The sequence below is a fragment of the Suricata suricatta genome, chromosome 1 (genome assembly GCF_006229205.1).
Source record: "Suricata suricatta isolate VVHF042 chromosome 1, meerkat_22Aug2017_6uvM2_HiC, whole genome shotgun sequence".
NCBI lineage: Eukaryota > Metazoa > Chordata > Mammalia > Carnivora > Herpestidae > Suricata > Suricata suricatta.
In genome coordinates this window covers 46,397,382-46,416,733 of record NC_043700.1, presented here as the reverse complement: position 1 = coordinate 46,416,733, position 19,352 = coordinate 46,397,382, and the positions used below count along the sequence as shown (strand labels likewise).

The 19,352-nt window shown below is 42.5% G+C and overlaps 1 protein-coding gene across 1 annotated transcript in view; it reads right to left on the bottom strand.

Moving 5' to 3' along the window:
• The window catches only part of EPHX2 (epoxide hydrolase 2), a 61,346-nt gene extending 42,238 nt beyond the window's left edge, over positions 1-19,108 (bottom strand). The window contains exons 1-4 of the mRNA XM_029938286.1: positions 18,961-19,108; positions 9,489-9,573; positions 2,851-3,010; positions 1,420-1,610 (exon numbers count right to left, since the gene is read on the bottom strand). Of these exons, the coding sequence (XP_029794146.1) occupies positions 1,420-1,610; positions 2,851-3,010; positions 9,489-9,573; positions 18,961-19,061 (537 nt within the window). The 5' untranslated portion in view covers positions 19,062-19,108. The remainder of the gene's footprint in view (positions 1-1,419; positions 1,611-2,850; positions 3,011-9,488; positions 9,574-18,960) is intronic.
• Positions 19,109-19,352: the final 244 nt, after the last annotated feature.

Here is a 19,352-nt window from a genome sequence, read left to right as displayed (position 1 = left end):
GTGGTTCGTGAGTTCAAGCCCACGGCGAGCTCTGTGCTGACAGCTCAGACCCCAGAGCCTGTTTCAGATTCTGTGTCTCCCTCTCTCTCTACCCCTCCCACACTTGTACTCTGTCTCTCTCTGTCTCAAAAATAAATAAACATTAAAAAAAAGTTAAAGATCTCTAATTACGTGAGCATACACATAAACACACAGATGGATATATTTATTCCCACATGCACTTAAGGGTTTCAGCCTGAATTCTGAAACCGTAAGAAAATTAAAGAAGGATATAAGCTTATCAGGGTGACATCCAAATAAATTCATCTGGGAAATCAACATGTATGAACAGATGAACAGACAAAAACCAAAAGTGTGGGACAGAACTGTGGGAAGAGCAGACACTAAAACAAATTATCAAGCCAAAGAAGGTAAAAAAAAAAAAAGTGGGGGGTGGGAGTGTTAGAAGATAGACATGTCAGTGAAATTGAAGAGAGCTGAGGAATAAGCCCAAATATAAATGACAATTCGTGTTGTCTGCCCCAAGAGGAAAAATAATATATAAAAGATTATATAATTATTTTAACTGTATGGGGGAAAAAATGGATGCTTCCTTCACACCTTACCCCAGAACAAATTCTGAATGGAGCAAAGATTTAAAATTTAAAGGAAAATCCTTAAAGTTGTAGTAGAAAGTGTAGGTGCATTCATCATCTACAGCAGGTGAAGACTTCTAAGCTCACACAACCCAGAAGCCAAAAACTAGAAGACGTTTATTTATAGGCACACTAAAATTCAAAGCACTATTACAAGGCTTAATCCAGGGGCTGAGCGGAGCAGGAGCAAAGTGTAAGAGGAGAGAGGAAGCGTTCTGGGATTGAGCCTGATGAGTTCAGGATTTCATCTGATCACCTTGTGGATGAGGTGGGGGCAATGAGAAAGAGTCAGAAACATCATCAAAAGGAATTTAATCTTGGTCCGATTGCCTTTTTGAAAATTAGAAGTGGGGAATACAAGGAAGACAGAGTTTTCGAAATAGATAGAAACAATACAAAGACAGAATTTAGGGGTGCCTAGAGAGATAGTTGTAATATTGGAGCCCACTTCTGCTTACCCTTTGGGGGGGTGACTCCTACCAACCTTGTGGTCTTGGGAAAGTCTCCCAGGGTCTATATTTCTTTATAGGTAAACTGAGGCAACTGGTCGGCAGTTTTGACAATACCTGTTGTGACCAATAAAAGCCACAGAGAGAAGCCAGATGCCCATATCTAATAGAATGTCCTAGACTGAAGAGATGGCCTGGGAGAATGGGACCCAGCCACTGGACCTAGAGGTCCTACCAGGTTCCAGATGTTCCCCACCTGCTGACTCCTCCACAGTTTTTCTTAATTGCAATATCTCTAGAACATTCTTTTTCACTAAAAGGACATGTCTACATACCTCATTGGGGCTTGCCTTCAAGGTGTCCAGCACGAACTTGTAGATCTGAGGATCAGGCTTGGTCATTCTGATCCTGCACGACTCTATCAGGAAGTCAAAGTGTGGCCTCAGTTCACACACCAGCTGGGCCAAGATGCCCCTCTGAGCACTGTCATCCAGCCAGTTGTTGGTGAGGATGCAGGTTGTGTATCCTGAGAGAGAAGTCACCGGTGACTGGACCACATACAGGACTTTGCTCTGAGAAGCTCAGGGTTCTTTTTATTTACATTAACTTCTTAATGCCTAGCTTCTAAACTGACAAGTTGGAGAAGAAGCATCTTTACTCCTAAGCACCTCCTGACACAGAGACAGGGGAGCGAGCTCACTGTGTACATTAAGGGCTTTCAGAAGCACAGATAGAAACACTACATCCCTCAATTCCTTGCAAGAGGTGGTGACCTTCATCAGCTCGTATGAGCCTCACCACATTTGGGGTAGGCAGGACAGATCTCACTGTCCACTTTTACAGATGAGCAAACAGAAGCTCAGCAAAACTATGAGCTTGCCTGGGCCACACGGTGAAGGCAGAACCCAGCCCTCTCAGAACTGTGCCTTTGGACCGCCTCTCCAGTGCTTCTTCCAGTCTGTATTCCAGTCTGAAAACTCAGCTCGACTATATTTCAAAACACCCGCCTTAGCTGTCAGAGACTGCATTCCCATCTCAAAAGTAGAAGAACGTAAACAGAGACAGCATTATCCCCTGGATTTCTCTCCTAAGCCACGAGGGGCAAGGATCAGGAGATGGTGGAAATGAGATACTGATGAGTCAGTGGTGAGACCCTGTCCATATAGCATGAGTGAGAAATACAGACAGGGGATGGCTTAGCCATAACCAGGTAAGTTGACTGATAAGGGGGTAGAATGGTTTCAAATATGCCTGTGACCAAGACCTGGGCTCTGACACTGAATAAATGTCTTTTAGACAAACATGATCTCATGTCTTAGACCATCTGACACCATCTGAATTGATGTCAGCCAACTCATAGCTCAGCCCCTTTGACAGTCAAAGGGTAAGACCATCACAGTTGCTTTAGAGGCCTTGATTTTCAATCACTGTGACAAGAAGTTGGGTCATTCTGGTCATTACTAGTATCATTGGAGGGAGAGAAAATTTTGCTCAAGAGGCAGTCTCTGGCATAAATTGCTTTATTAAATAAACCTCCTACATTTTCCCAGCTATTCTGATGGTGGTGATTTTTGCCAGTTGATAAAATTTACTTTGGGGTTATGTCTGAAGAATGGCTTTCCATCGAGGTCCAGAAGACTTGTGAACTCAGAACCCATCTAGTTCTGACCTAACCTTTCCAAGACCCATCTGTCTTCTGACCTAACCTTTCCTAGGGTTCTGGTGTGGTTGGTTCTGAGAGTGGCCAGTATGGATGGGATCCTTACCCTGCTTTCTGAGAGCAAGAGCTGCTTGAAGCATGGGGTAGTTGATCTTTCTCGCTGCAGCCGCCTTGCTAAAGACTTGACTTACAGAGAAATTCTCAGGGAGGCAGATTCCAGAGTCCTCGGCACACTTCCTGAAGTCTTCTTCCATGAGTGGGACCCACTGTAAAAGTGAATTGATGAGGGGCTATCAATTCATACAACCCCTTGGATAACCCCTTGCTGTGATCCACCAACCCCACTCCTAGACACACACCCAATGGGAATGTCTACATATGTTCACCTGAAGACATGTACATATATGCACTGTTCTAGTTCACTGTAGCAGCACTGTTCCGAAGAGCCCCACACTGCAAACTACACAAATGCCCCTGTGATGGTGTTCCCCCAAATGCATGTTGAAATCTTAACTCTTCATACTTCAGAATGTGACTGTCCTTGGAGGTAGGGTTTTTAAAGAGGTGATTAAGGTAAAATGAGGTCATGAGTGGGCCCTAATCTAATCTGACTGGTATCCTGGTAAGAACAGGAGGTTAGGACACCGCCCCCCCCCCACAGGAAAGACTGAAGAAACAGAGAAGACTGACCACTATAAGTCAAGAAGGGAGACCTCAGAAAAAAAATGACCCTATCAACACCTTGATCTTGGGTTTCAAGGCTCCAGAGCTATCAGAAAATAAATTTCTATTGTTTAAGCCACTTAGTCTGTGATATTTTGTTACATTGGGCCTTGATAAGTAATACACTTATTAAAAGGAAAATGGATTATGATACATTTACACACTATCATAGCAGCACTATTTGTAATGGTTCAAACTGAAAACTACCCAAATACCCAATAGCAGAATGATAGGCCATAAATAAACCCATACATAGGTGGTCAAATAATTTACAACAAAGGAGCTGAAAATATACAATGGGAAGAAGACAATCTCTTCAATAAATGGTGTTGGGAAAATTGGACAGCAACATGCAAAACAGTGAAACTTGACTCCTATCTTATACAGTACACAGAAATCAACTCATACCGGATGAAAGACTGAAACCATAAAACCCCTGGAAGAAAACATAGGTGGTAAATTCCTTGACATGGATTTTGGTGATGATTTTATGAATCTGGCAACAAAAGCAAAAATACACAAGTGGGATGGCATCAAACGAAAAAGCGTCTACACAGCAACGGAAGACATCAACAAAACGATAAAATGAAAAGGGAGACCCATGGAACGGAGAAATACATCAGATAGCACATATCTGATAAGGAGTTAATATCCAAAAGATATAAAGAACTCACACAACCCTACCTCAAAAAAGCAAACACTCTGATTAAAAAACGTAAGGAAGATCTGAAAAGACATTTTTCCAAAGAAGACATCCAGGTGCCCAACAGACACATGGAAAGATGCTCAACATGACCAACCATCAGAGAAATGCAAATTAAAACCAGAGTGAGATATCACCTCACACCTCTTGGAATGGCTTTCACCAAAAAGACAAGAAATAACAAATGTTGGGGAGGCTGTAGAGAAAAAGGAACCCCCGTGCACTGTTGGTGGAATGTAAATTGGTACAGTCGCTGTGGAAAACAATATGGATGGTCTTCAAAAAATTAAAAATAGAAGTACCATATGATCCAGCATTCTACTTCTGGGTATCTGTCCAAAGAAAACAAAAACACCAACTCAAAAAGATATCTGTACCCCCATGTTTGCTGCAGCATTGTTTATAATAGCCAAGATATGAAAACAAGATGCTCATCAATGGATGAATGAATGGATAAAGAAAATGTGATGTATAAATACAATGAAATATTATTCAGTTACACAGAAGAGCAAAAATTTTGCCATTTGTGACAATATGGATGAAGATCGAGGGCATGAAGTAGTATACAGAGAAAGAAAAATACTGTATGATAGCTCTGATATGTCGAAACTAAGTTAAAAATGGAAACCAAAACAAAACAACGCCAAAAAAAAAAAAAAAGCCAAACTCGTAGAGAATGTGGCTGCTAGAGGCAGGCAGGGGTAGGTAGGGGTGAGAGCAATAAGTGGGGGGGGACAAAAGATTTTAAAAATGGGGGCAGGTTACCTGGGTGGCACAGTCAGTTGAGTGCCTGACTCTTGATTTTGGCTCAGGTCATGATCTCATGGTTCATGAGACTGAGCCCGGGGTCGGGGTCTGCACTGACAGCTCACAGCTTGCTTGGGATTCTGTCTCTCCCTCTCTGTTCCCCTCCCCTGTTCATGAGCTCCCTTTTTCTCTCAAAATAAATAAACTTAAAAAAAAAAGATACAAATGCCAAAATGGATGCAAGATAAAACATAAGATGCAAATAGACTAAAACCACTAAGGGAATTGAAAAAATAATGAAAGAATTCACCTTTCCATAAAAATAATAAAACTCTTCCGGCCTTGGACTATTACACAAGTAAAAAAATATATATAGTTAAGTGGGAGAGTTATATAAGTAGATTTGCATTTTAGGGAGGTCATCCTGGAAACAGAGAGGAGGGTTGGAGGAAGGGAGAATAATTAGAATTTTCACAAGTTCCCACCAGCACAAATATCCACCTACTGGCATCTGTGGCCAAGAACTCCACCTTCCCTTCTGTTGCCATAGATAATGGTCCATTGCTCTTATCAAAGTTCAACCGCTCCATCCAGAGTCCATCTCTTTCTGCTTCAAGGACTTCGACCCCATGGGTCTCCCTTCCTAGTGGGTCATTGCCATTAGCATACAAGCATGTTGTTTTCATAAAGAAAACCTCTTCTTCACCCTGTCCCCTCCCACTACTGCCCCATTTTTCAGCCCCACTTTGCATGAAAACTTCACATAGTCTTCAAACCCTTTCTCTCATTCTTTCTTGAACATGCCCTGACCAGGCTTTCACTTACACATTCCAGACACTTCTCTTGGCAATGTTACCAATGAATGACCTCCACGTCGTGTTGCTGTATCTAACGGGCACTCGCCACCTTCACTTTACCTACCTATCAGTTGCATTGACACAGATGACCACTGTCTCATCTGAAACTTGATAACTTCTGGGATTTCAGGTCTCCTCACCCTCATGACTTTTCTTTTAAGGATGAAGATTCATTCTCTATCCCTCATTGCTGGGTCTTCCTCATCAACCTGACCTTTAACATTAGAGTACATGGGGGCTGGATGCTCCATTTACACTTCCTTTCTCCATGGTCATACTGAGTCCAATGGCATTAAAAGTGCCATCTATATGCTGTGTGTGTGTGTGTGTGTGTGTGTGTGTGTGTGTATTCATATTCACCCTGGACATCTTTCTTCAACTCTGAGTTTGCATATCCAGCTGCCTATTCTACACTCTATTTGGAGATCAACAAGCATTTCAAATTAAAATATCCCAACCTGGGCACCTAATTTCCAAGCCTCACAGTGATGAACAGCAACTGATACTTCCAGTTTGTTCGGGCCAGAAACCTTTCATACTTCATCCCTCTCATACTCACACTCGATCTACCAGGAAAACCTATGGGCAAACTATTCCAGACTTGGACCACTTTTTACGGCTTCTGCCAACATTATTTTAGCCCAAGCTACCACCATCTCTCACCTAGATCTTCTAATAACGTCCATAATTAGTCCCTCTATAATGATCCTTGCCCTTTTGATCTATTGATACAGCAGCAAGGGTCAGGTTTTAAAAGTATCAGTCAGGAGGAGGAGCTGAGGGTTGCCCTCCCATCTCCTCACTTGGCTGCCTCTTGAATCAACCTTTTCCTTGCTGCAAAGACATATACATACCTCACCACCCAAAGGTCCCAAGGCCTTTCCATCTCAGGGTGGAAAAAAAAGCAGAATGGATCAGCAGATTGAGGTATATTCACACAGTGGGATATCAGGCAGCAATGAGAATAAAACTACCTACAACTGCGGACAGTAACGTCTATGACTCTCCATAAAGAATGTGGAAGAAAAGACACCAGATACAAAAGAGTTCATCTGCACGGACCAGTTACATAAAGTACAAAAAGTGATCTCTAATGTCAGGATGGGTAGTTACTCTTGGAGGGGGCGTGTCTAGAAGGGGCATGTGTGGGGTGCCTCTGGTGTTGATCATGTTTTATTTCTTGATCTGGGTGCTGCTGACATGGGTGCAGTCGGTCTGTGAAAATTCATTAAGCTGTACCGTTGATGTACTTTTCTGTGTTGTACACACAAATGATTACTTAAAGATGGCATGCATTCCCATGATACGACATTTTAAAAGACAAATTGAACCTAAGTAGCGTTGACCCTCGAACAATGAGGGGTTTGGAGGCACAGACACCCCCCCCCCAAAGTAGTCAAAAATCCACATAGAACTTTTGACTCCCCACAAGCTTAACTACTAATAACCTACTGTTGACCAGAGCCTTACAGCTAACATACAGTTGATTAACACACATTTTACATGTTTATATATTATATTCTGTATTCACACAACAAAGTAGGCTAGAGAAAAGAACATGTTATTCCAAAAATCCCAAGGAAGAGAAAATGCATTTACAGTGCTGTATGTATATTTATTGGAAAAAATCCACGTATGGGTGGGGCCAGGCTGTTCAAACACACACTGTTCAAGGGTCAACTGCTATTTGGTTTTTCAGGCCTCATCTGCTAACCATTCAAGTTTCCTAGAAGCTGCACACAGACTAATGAGGTCTGAATGGGTGCAGGGTTTTTACAGGAATTACAAGAAATTCCCTCTAGAACTCCTGTGTTGCTTCAAAACGCATTGCACGTCCCTCTTCCCTTATCTTTTAACAATATTACTGCAGAATTTTTATTGACTTAACACTTATTCTCAACAGTATCACTACTTTTCATTCCCCAGTGGCCACAGTGTGTGTGTGTGTGTGTGTGTGTGTGTGTGTGTGTGTGTGTGTGTGTGTGATGGGACTTCACAGGATATGTATGCATTTGCTTTTTTTTTTTTTATGTTTATTTATCTTTGAGACAGAGAGAGACAGAGTGCAAACAAGAGAGAGGCAGAGAGAGAAGGAGACACAGAATCTGAAACAGGCTTCAGGCTCTGAGCTGTCAGCACAGAGCCCAACACAGGGCTTGAACCCACAAACTGCGAGATCATGACCTGAGCCAAAGTCGGACACCCAACTGACTGAGCCACCCAGGTGCCCCACCTGCTTTTGCCTTCTAATACAGTGTGCCCCAAGTTCTCTGACAGACTGATATGTAGCTGTAGTTCATAAAAAGTTTTAAAATATAAACTGTGTTTTCTGTGTGCTTATGAGATAGATTCTCAATAGCTTTTCTTCTTCCAGACACTAACAGAATTTAAGTGGTTTAAAATCCTGGTTACTTTGTTAAAAAACAATTGAGGGGGGGCACCTGCATGGCTCAGTTGGTTAAGCATCCAACTGCAACTTGGGTCATGATCTTGCACTTTGCGAGTTCAAGTCCCACACTGGGCTCTGTGCTGACGCCTCAGAGCCTGGCACCTGCTTCGGATTCTGTGTCTCCCTCTCTCTCTGCCCCTCCCCCACTCACGCTCTGTCTCTCAAAAATGAATAAACATTAAAAAATAATAAAAATTAAAAAAAAACAATTGAGGTTGTAGCAACAATAATAACCATGTATTGAGTCTTTCTATGTGCCAGGCACTGTGCCAGACACTTTCTAAGCTTCCTAACAGCCTATGAAACAGAGAATATACCACTCTCACTTTCACTGAGACTTTAAGAGGTTAAGCAACTTGCTGGAGTCACAGGGTCTGTAAGTGGGGGCTGTGATTCAAATCCTGTGCTGATCTAGCAATCCTTTCTAAGGTATATATACCCATAAGAATTGAAACCAAGGTATCAAACAGATATTAATACCCCCATGTTCACAGCAGTATCATTCACAATAACCAAAAGGTGGAAACAACCGAATGTCCATGGACAGACGAGTGGAAAACCAAAATGTGGTCTATGCATAACGGAAAATGAACCATCCTTAAAAAGGAAAGAAATCCTTTCACACGTCACAGCATGGATGCACTTTGAAGGCACCACGCTAGGGGAAGTAGGCCAGTCACAAAAGGACAAATACCGCACAATTCTACTTAGATGATGCAGCGACAGCAGCTACATACATAGAGACAGAGAGTTCAGCCATGGTGGTGGCTGAGGGAAAATAAGGACGGGGAGTTATTGTTTGAGGGGTATAGAATTTCACTTTTGCAAGATGAAAAGAGTTCTGGAGATGCATGGTGGTGATGATTTTACAATGTGAACATACCTTACATTACAAAATTATATGCTTAAAATGATCAACATGATAAATTTTCTATTATGGGTATTTTGCTATAATTTAAGAAAAAAAAAGCTACTCTGGCTATTGCAATTCCCTGGCATAGATCTTCAAAGGGTTAGAAATTTTCCAGTCATAGGGTATATCCTGCTGGCTGGCCCAAAGAGACAATACACCAGCCTTAAATATCTGTTTGTGTGTCTCCGGGCCTCCATCCCAGACTGACGAGGGAAGTAACATAAGGGGTAAATGGGTGAAGCAAACACGAGTCTGCCCTCAGGGAGCTTCTACTCAGTGCCAGGGAATGGGTGTGTGGGCACAGAATGCCTTCTTGCGGGGGAGGGAGGGCATCGATGAAGTGTCCTCTTACCTGGGAATATGTGATCTCACCCCTCATGAGGCGGGCACTGGGACCATCTGGGCCTCCTCTCTGGAAAGCTTCATTCAGAAAGCCTCTGGAAGACGCAAAGAAACAACATCATGAATGTTCTGATGACTTCATCACAGCACTATGTAGGGGACAGATGCTATTTATAACCACAGGCAAACTGCTGTCAGAAAGGCATTCTGCCGTGGATGGGAAATGCAAAGTTCAAGGTGGAATCTTAGCCTGAAAGAGCAATCCAACGGTGGCATGAGACCGTAAATGATGAATAGGCTCACCAGTGAAACAGAGACTCTGCAACTGATCTTACCTAAGGGACAAAATCAAGACCAGATATGCAGCCATTCCTGTCTTCAGCTCATTTGCACATGGCATTGCTCCCAGCGACTGCTTTATTAGTACACGTTCTTCAAAGGGAATGAAATATTTTTTCTAGTTTTGATTCTGAACATATAGTTCTTCCCTCTTTCCTTCCTTGCTTGCTTGCTTTCTTTTTTTCCGCCTGCCTTCCTGCCTTCCTGCCTTCCTGTTCCTTTCTTTAAGTAGACTCAACTCCCAATGTGGGGCTTGGACCCTGAGATCAAGAGTTGCACACTCTACCGACTGAGCCAGCCAGGTGCCCCCAAACATATAGTTTCTATCTCATTTTAACCTAATTTAATTTTAAAAAATTTTTCTCCTGTCATGAGCTAAATTGTACCCTCCTCCAATTCATATGTTGAAGTCCTAATCTCCAACACTTCAGAACTCGACAGTATTTGGAGACAGGCCTTTAAAAAGGGGATTCAATTCAAATGCGGTCATTAAGGTGGATCCTGAGCCAGTAACTCATTGGTGTCCCGAGGAGGAATCTGGACACAGACATGAACAGAGAGGAGATCATCTGAGGACACAGGGAGAAGATGGTCTTAAGAATCAACACATAATTCAACTCGACAACCTTTTATTGAGCACCTAAGGCATACAAGATATTATGCTGGGGGCTGTGATATAAAAAGTGGGAAAATATGATTTTTATTCATAAGGAGCTTTCAGGGGAACCAGGGAAACAACATATAAAAAAATAACTCTAACACACTGGATGATTAAGATAGAAAGCAAAGAGAAAATTATTTTTCTCCCTGGAGAATGGGGGCTAATAAAAAGAGAGGATCTGAGGGAAGAATATAATTGTAGAGGAAGGAGGTACCAATGTATGTAAAGCCGTATCAGGCAATAATAATAATAATAATAATAATAATAATAATAATAGTAAGATAATAATAAAAGCAATTTGAAGAACGTTGTTGAATTTGAAACCACAATTTCCAGGGGCGCCTGGGTAGCTCAGTCGGTTAAGCAGCTGACTTCCGCTCAGGTCATGATCTCAGCCTGGAGCTGCTTCGGATTCTGTGTCTGTGTCTCCTTCTCTCTCTCTGCTTTCTCCCCCACTCATGCTCTGTCTCTCTCTTTCAGAAATAAATAAACATTTAAAAAATTTTTAAAAAAATGAAACCACGATTTCCAAATTTAAAGGGTGGCTGATTAGAGCCATGAACAGTGAAATGACCATCACACAAAATGAAATTAGTGAATCAAAAGACACAATCCATTTTTCAAGAACAAAGCAAAAGGTTGAAGTAATTAAAGTTAAGGAGCAAAAAGATGAGACCTGGGAAGCCAAAGCCTTCAACAAACAGACAATAATTCCAGAAGGATCGATCAGAGAGGCAATAAAAATAACGGGAGAGTGTTTCTCAGTACTGAACAAAGACTTGAGGCCCTCGGTTGAAAGTATACCAATTACCATGGCAAAATTAATGAAAAACAAGAACAGTTTTAAAAAAAACCCACAACAGGCCTATGTTGGGGAACTATGTCAATTCCTAGTATAAAAAAGGGTAACAACCTTACCTTTTGTATAGAAAACCAGATTTACACAACAGAAAAACAGTTCAAACTGACATTGGTTGTCTGTCTGCAACTTTAGATGTCAGAAGATTGAGACACTAGTCTAGACTCACTAGACATTGGGATAAAAAGAAACAATGGCCCCAAAAATTATATCCCCAGACAATTTTTTTACGTTTATTTATTTAGTTTGAGAGAGAGAGAAACAGAGAGAATCCTAAGCAGGCTCTATGCTGTCAGCACAAAGCCCAACACAGGGCTCGATCTCACAACCCTGAAATCAGAACCCAAATCAAGAGGTGTCATGCTAAGTGGAATAAGTCAGGCAGAGAAGGACAGATACCATATATTTTCACTCATATGTGGAACGGGAGAAACTTAACAGAGGCCCATGGGAAGGGGAAGGGGGGAAAAGAGTTAGGAGAGGGAAGGAGACAAATCATGAGGGACTCTTGAATACAGAAAAAGAACTGAGGGCTGAAGAGGGAGCGGGGAAGAGGGAGGATCTGAGGATCCCTCGGCTCCTCTCCTTTTATTAGCCCCCATTCTCCAAGGGGGAAGAGGGATGGGGGTGATGGACATGGAGGAGGGCACTTGTGGGGAAGAGCACTGGGTGTTATATGGAAACCAACTTGACAATAAACTATAAAAAAAAAGAGTCAGATGCTTAACTAACTGAGCGACCTAGGCACTCCTAGCCCCAGACAATTGATTATACATTTGTGAAGGCAACAGAAAGTCTCAGGCATGTAACACTAATGCTTACCATCACATGCCTCTCCTGAAAAAAAGAAATTTTTTTTCAAGAAAGATTTCCAGTCAACTTAAGATAGATCAAAAAGTTGAGAACAGGACATATGTGGTTTGTAAGAAATTCAAACTGAACTTTAAAAAAAATACCATTTGGGGGCACCTGGGTGGCTCAGTCGGTTAAGCATCTGACTTTGGCTCAGGTCATGATCTCACGGTTGCTGGGTTCGAGCCCCGCTTCGGGCTCTGTGCTGACAGCTCGCTCAGAGCCTGGAGTCTGTCTGTCTTCGGCTTCTGTATCTCCCTCTCTCTTTGACCCTCCCTTGTTCACACTGTCTCTCTCTCTCTCTCTCTCTCTCTCTCTCTCTCTTAAAAATAAATAAAACATTATAAAAAATGTCATTTGCCATAACATTAGAAGAAAACAGAAATAAATCTAACGAAAGAAGTTTGAGACCTCTACACTGAAAACTACGAAACTAAGAGAAATTAAGGACCTCACTAGATGGAGAGACACCTCAGATCCTGGAGCCTGCTTCAGATTCTGTGTCTCCTGCTCTCTCTGCTCTTCCCCTACTTGTGTGCTCTCGCGCTCTCTCTCTCTCAAAAGCAAATAAAAATTAAAAAAATTTTTTTAAGGCAGTTCCTATAGGACACATACCTCTACACAATGAAGTTACAATGCACACACACCTTTATGCAATTATCAAGATGGTATCAAAAAGTGTAAACCTAAGAGAGTGGGGATTGTATCAGAACAGCACACTGAGCATGTAACTATTTTTCTTTCTGCCTAAAATCCCACTAAGTATACAAAAGATACCCTTAAAAGACTTAAAAGGAAAAACAACTTCCATAGTTAAGAAAAACAAGAGAATATAAATTATCAAACTAAAAAGTATGAGAAAATCTGGAAGATGGATGTAGCTTGGAAAATATGGACTAAAAAAAAAAGTGAGAAAGGAGGAAAACAAGAGCCCAAACATGTGAAAAGAAGTCTACTGTTGTTCTTTCCCCATGAAGTCCCAGAGCAGGTTCAAAGTCACCCTCAATAATCTCCGTGAGTAGAGAGTGGACTTGGGGACTTCCGACAATTGAGCTGGTCTCTCCCCCCCACTTCTACCACTTCATTTATTCATTAACAAACATTCACTGAGCACCTTCTATGTCCCAGGCACTCTTATAGGCAACACGGAAGAAGGAATGAACAAAAATCTCTGTCTTCAGAAGCTCACATTCTAGTGGGGGAGAAAGAGAATAAACTGATAAATTGTTTAGTATGTTAGTAATATTGAGAAAAATTAATTTGTAAGGGGGTAACAAACACTAGACAGTGTTCTGGTTATTATTGCTACCTAAAACATCAGCCCCAAATCTGTGGCTGAAAACAATCAGTCATTTTATTATCTCTCAAGGTTTCTGTGGGTCAAGAATTAGGCAAGGGCTCAGCTGGGCGGTTCTGGCTCAGCCATGTCTGTGGACAGCTAGAACCTGATGGGGGAGGGAAGAGCTGAAGCCGCTGGGCTGACCAGGTATGTCTCTCTTCAAGCAGTCTCAGGGCCTCTCCATGGGGTCTCCCCAGCTCAGTCGGTATTAAAAAGAAAACCACAGACTCAAAATGGAGTCACTGTGTTAAGGCCCCATGTCAGTAAGACTTCATTTTTACCTAAATGGAGTCAGCCTCCACCCCAATCACTCACTTGGCCTTTCTGGTGACCAGTCCTAAACAGGAAGATTTGTAACCTTCCCCCATGAGTCACCTCATTGCCTAACAATGACACTCCTCTCCCTCAGGAGATTGGATGGGCTTTAGAAGCTCTGTGCTAGGAACCCAGGACAAACACAAGACAAATTCTTCATTATACAAAAAATAAAGAGGGGCTCCTGGGTGGCTCAATCGGTTGGGCGTCCGACTTTGGCTCAGGTCACAATCTCACGGTTTGTGGGTTTGAATCCTGCATCGGGGTCTGTGCTGACAGCTCAGAGCCTGGAGCCTGCTTCAGATTCTGTGTCTTGCCCCCTCTCTGCCCCTCCCATGCTCATGCTCATGCTCTGTCTCTCAATAATAACTAAACATTAAAAAATTAAAAATAAATAAATAAAGATACCATAGGTAGGGGCGCTTGGGTGGTTCAGTCAATTAAGCACCCGAATTAAGTGTCCAACTTCCACTCAGCATGATCTCGTAATTAATGAATTCAAGTCCCACAATGGACTCTGTGCTGACAACATGGAGCCTGCTTGGATTCTCTCTCATGCTTTCTCTCTCTCTCAAAATAAATAAATAAATGTAAAAAAATAAATAAAAAATATTAAATAATTATACATTATTTTAAAGAGATAAGAAAGAAAATGTACCCATAAGACTAGAAATAAAATGTTTCCCCCAGGGAAAACTGAAGAAAAAAAAAACTTGATCAACATAACTACAGACAGGAAAGACAAGAATAAAAGAAGAAATAGCAGAAGAGGTTGGTAAGTAGAAAACACAAAACATCATGGTGGGCATCAATCAAAGTCAATCCACACAATCCAGTACAAAAATGGGCAACAGCCTAATAAGTAACTACCAAAGGAAGAGCTACAAATGGCCAATAAAAATGAACAGTGAAGAGGGAAATGAAAACTGACACTGCAGAATTGTATTTTTCACCCATCTACAATGGCAAAAGTTTAAAAGGGTCATCTCTGCTGTAGGGAGGCTTTGGGGTTGGGTTTCTGACACCCTGGTAGAACAGGCACCGTGTTTTTACAGAAGACTTTGGCAGAATCTATCAACTCTTTACATGGAAATTCACTTTTACCTCCAACTCCACTTTTAGAAAACTACCTAGGGAGCTACTGTAGGGACACTGTAACATAGATAACTAAGAAATAACAAAATATCCACCACCAGGGAAAATGTTTAAATAAATGACAGTACTTCCATATTGTGGAATACTATAGAGTGGTTAAAAAGGAAACGCAGATGTATAGAAATAGACACAGTAAATTCAGATAAGCAAGTGACAGACAGACAAGGCCTTATCTGAAACCTCAGAACAAGATGAGTTTGTTCCTCTTGGCACTGCCTTCTTGAACTCTGGCTATTTGTGGATGCCTAAGCTTATACACCAGATGCCAAGCATGTTGAAAATGTACAGTGTAGGGTTGCCTGGGTGGCTCAGTGGGTTAATCCTCCAACTTCGGCTCAGGTCATGATCTCAGGTTCATGGGTTCAAGCTCCACGTTGGGCTCTGTGCTAACAGCTCAGAACATGGAGCTTGCTTCGGATTCTCTGTCTTCCGCTCTCTGCCCCTCCCCCTCTCATGCTCTATATCTCTCTGTATCAAAAATAAATAAAACATTAAAAAATATTTTAAAAAATAAAATGCTATTTGCAGATGGTATTTTTAAACTTTATTAAATTATTATTGGTTATTTAAATAATTAATAATTATAATTATTTACACACATAATTATTATATTATATGATAATATAATTATTATATTAAGTAGTTAAATAATTAATAATAAATTATTAGTTAATTATTAAACAATTAATTATTAAACTTTAAAAAGAAAATGTACAGTGTAAGGCAGCCTCTTCAGGCTCACCTTTTTTTTTTCATGTTTATTTAAGAGAGAGAGAGTGAGAGAGCCCAGGGGAGTGGCAGAGAGAGAATCCCAAGTAGTCTCCGTGCTGTCAGCACAGAGCCAGATGTGGAGCTTGAACTCACGAACTCACGAACCACATGCAAGATCATGACCTGAGTCGAAATCAAGAGTCAGATGCTTAACCCACTGAGCTACCCTGGCGCCCCAGCCTCACCTTCTGAATGAATACCTTCATGGCTGATTCACAGATTCCACAGGCTAAGAAGGTCAAGGTTATGGATTCTGACTTCCTGGCATTGGCTATATTTGCTATGATCTGTCTTATGGCTGCTGGGAACAATCTTAGCCATGGTCACAGAGGGAGTGTGTGAGTCTGGGCAACTATAGATAAAGAGAATATGCCCGATGGAGCACTTTACACATGCATGAGACTTTTATAAATAAAAAATGTGTCACAATACAGCAGTCCATCTACCTTACATGTTACCTAGTTTAACCTTCACAAAAATTTCTAGAAGGTATTTTCTTATTTTAACATGAAAACTAAGTTTATAGAGGAGTTGAATAAGACTAAAACAGATTAAGCAAGGTTACCCAGCAGCGCATGTTAGAACTGAGATTTTTTAATCTAGGCCTGACTCAGAGATCAGTGCTTTTTAAATACCCCACATTTGTACACTTGTATATTTGTGACTTGTATCCTCACAAGTCATGTTCACCCCCACACTGATGAGATCACACGCACAAATATAGCTCACAGCTTACTCTCTTTTCAGGCCTTTAAAAAATAAAATCAAATTTATGAGTCAAAAGGAAGCAAAACAACACTATGGTTAAAAGGGTTTCTAAAAAATAAAATCACTGGGGCACCTGGGTGGCTCATTTGTTAAGTGTCCAACTTGGGTTCAGGTGATGATCTTACGGTTTGTGGGTTCGAGCCCCACGTCAGGCTCTTGTGCTGACAGCTCAGAGCCTGGAGCCTGTTTCAGATTCTGGTCTCCCTCTCTCTGCCCCACCCCATCTCACTCTCTCTCAAAAATAAATAAACATTTGAAATAATAATAATAAATAAATAAAAATAAAAAATAAAACTCACTAATCCTTCCTCAGCTTCTTTCTCCTGTAAATGATCTGAATCGGACAAGCCTGGATCAAAGGTGGCCTTCCGTTTTCAATACTTCTCTCAAATCTTAATGACCCGGGATGTGAGTGACTATTCTGATTTCGGACTCTGTAGTCACCTTATTTGTGTTTACTGACAACAAATAATTATTGATTATTACACAATTACTATTGATGTTGACATATTGATATCAATTTATTATGACATACTTATCAGTGTACTTACTCACCCCCTACAGACTGGTATCTTTCCCTCAACAATAGCCAAGGGAGATGAGAAGTCCATATAAACCAGAGAAGACAGAATCCTAAAGGGGAAGGCAGAAAAACTGGTTCCGTGGCTGCCTGTGTCTAAGCTTCCCCTGCTAAGCTTCGGTTTCCACATCTGCAGCAGTTAGGGTTGCGCGAGATTCTGAGGCCCCTTTTGGCTTGGCATGCCTGCAAAGCCCTGTTGGCCTTTGGTATCACAAGAATTCTAGAATGGGGCACATTTTGTATTGGTTTGATATGATTTCCAATCCACATGTTCACAACAAAGACCAAAAAAACAAAACAAAACAATGAAGTGGTTAGATGTGAAGCTGTTTCGAAAGGAAGCTGTAACAGAATGTCAATAACTGCCCTTTGCCCTTGATAAGCACTCAATAGCTCACCTGCTGAGGGCCTCACCGGGTGTCTATCAAAAAAAAAAAAAAAAAGAACATGAAGGAAGACTGAGGCTATGAGGTCTATCCAAAGAGTATTTGGTCGGTGAGGGGGGCTGCCGGGCTCTGTGCATCTAAATAGCTCTCCCAAGCCCTTGGGGCAATTAGCTTTTGCCTAAAGGCCACTCTTTCAGGAATAGCTGCCAGCTGGGGAAGAAAGCCCCCGTGTCCACCAATGCTGGGGCCTTGGTTCCCTAGCAACACGGCCTGGCAACAGGGGACTGTGACTTTTGCACCAGCAAGCTGGAGGGCAGCTCTCAGTTGGCTAAACCAACTCTCACAAGTGCAAAGTCGTATAAAGGCACACCACAACTAAATTTGGACTTCATTTCTTGCAGATCCCCTTAACTGGAACAATAGCCTGCAGGCTGGTGAAATACCCACAGCGAGACCTGTGTTAAATAAATTGCTGCCCAAAACAAACTCAATCTCTGAGCATTAATTTGACATGAAACAAAACAGGGCAGAATTCTCAAAACTTCCGCCCTCTCCTTACTCTTGCCACTAGTTTAGAATTTAGCCTTTGGTGGGTGTTGCCAGGATGATCTTTCTTTCTTTTCTTTTCCTTCTTTCTTTCTTTCTTTCTTTCTTTCTTTCTTTCTTTCTAACTTTTTAAACAAATATGTTTTCCTTCCTTCTGACTATATAGGAGAAACACGTTCATAAGCAGGTGTTTGCACTTGGAAAATGAAAAAAGTAGAAAAATGAAGGAAATAATTCATAACCTCACGTGGGATTTACAATCCCAGGAAATTCTGGAATACTTCTTCCAGACTTTTTCTACATGTAGCTTTTCCCCCCATATTAGAAACCATGTTGTATTAATTACTTTAAATTCTGATCTTTTTTTTTTTTTTTCCAAATACCACAACAGGTCTTTTCCGATGTTACTGGAGTCTCAGCCTGAACATTCTCTTTACCGCTGAGGCCTCCCAATCCATCATTTCCCAGCGATCAGTCTTTGGGGCTATTTCCCTCGTTTGCTCTTCTAGTAAGTGAATGGCCACGCACGGAACTTTTTTCTCTTGCAAACTTCAGCGCGTCGTTAAGACCCACTCCATTACATAGAATTAGGGGGGCAACAGATAGACCGGCGAGCAGTTCCTCTCCCCTTGGGAAAAGCCTTCAATATAAAGGGCAATTTTTGGAGCCTTTAGAGAGATTTAATTACTTAGTATTCAGGAAGACAGTGGGTCTACTGACATACTCGGGTATTTTCGGGCCCGGTAATTGTTTTAACCTTTCGCAGGGCTCTCGCCCTAAGCCCAGTGAAAGCAGGGCCGGAGGTCCCCAGAGGCAGCTTCCCAGCGGGGTCCCGCCCCTGCCGGGCCGCCCCCCTCCCTCCCCGTCCCCAGCGGCAGGAGCCCTCTCAGGCCCGGCGCCGGCTCCCTTACCCGGGCAGCGCCAGCTCCTCCTCCGCGCGGCCGAAGGCGCCGGCCACCGAAGGCAGCGCCAGGACCCCGTCCAGGTCGAACACGGCCGCGCGCAGCGCCATGGCCGCCTGCACCGCCACCTCCGGCCCGCCACCAAGCGCCCGGAGATGTGACCAGGCCTGGAGTGGAGCTGGAGCGGCCCCCCCACCCACTGGTGGAGCCCGGCCCCGCCCCCGCCCCGCCCCTTGTCCTGGTCCGGCCGGGGTCGCGTCCCAGGCGGAAAGCGGTCCTGTCTCCGCGGCCTGCCCGGGCTAGAGTCCCCGGACTGCCGACCGCCTCACGCCAATTTGCCAGACTTTCACCGGCCCAAGCACGTCTGACACAGGGACGTCTGAGAAAGGGTCAGGGGCCAC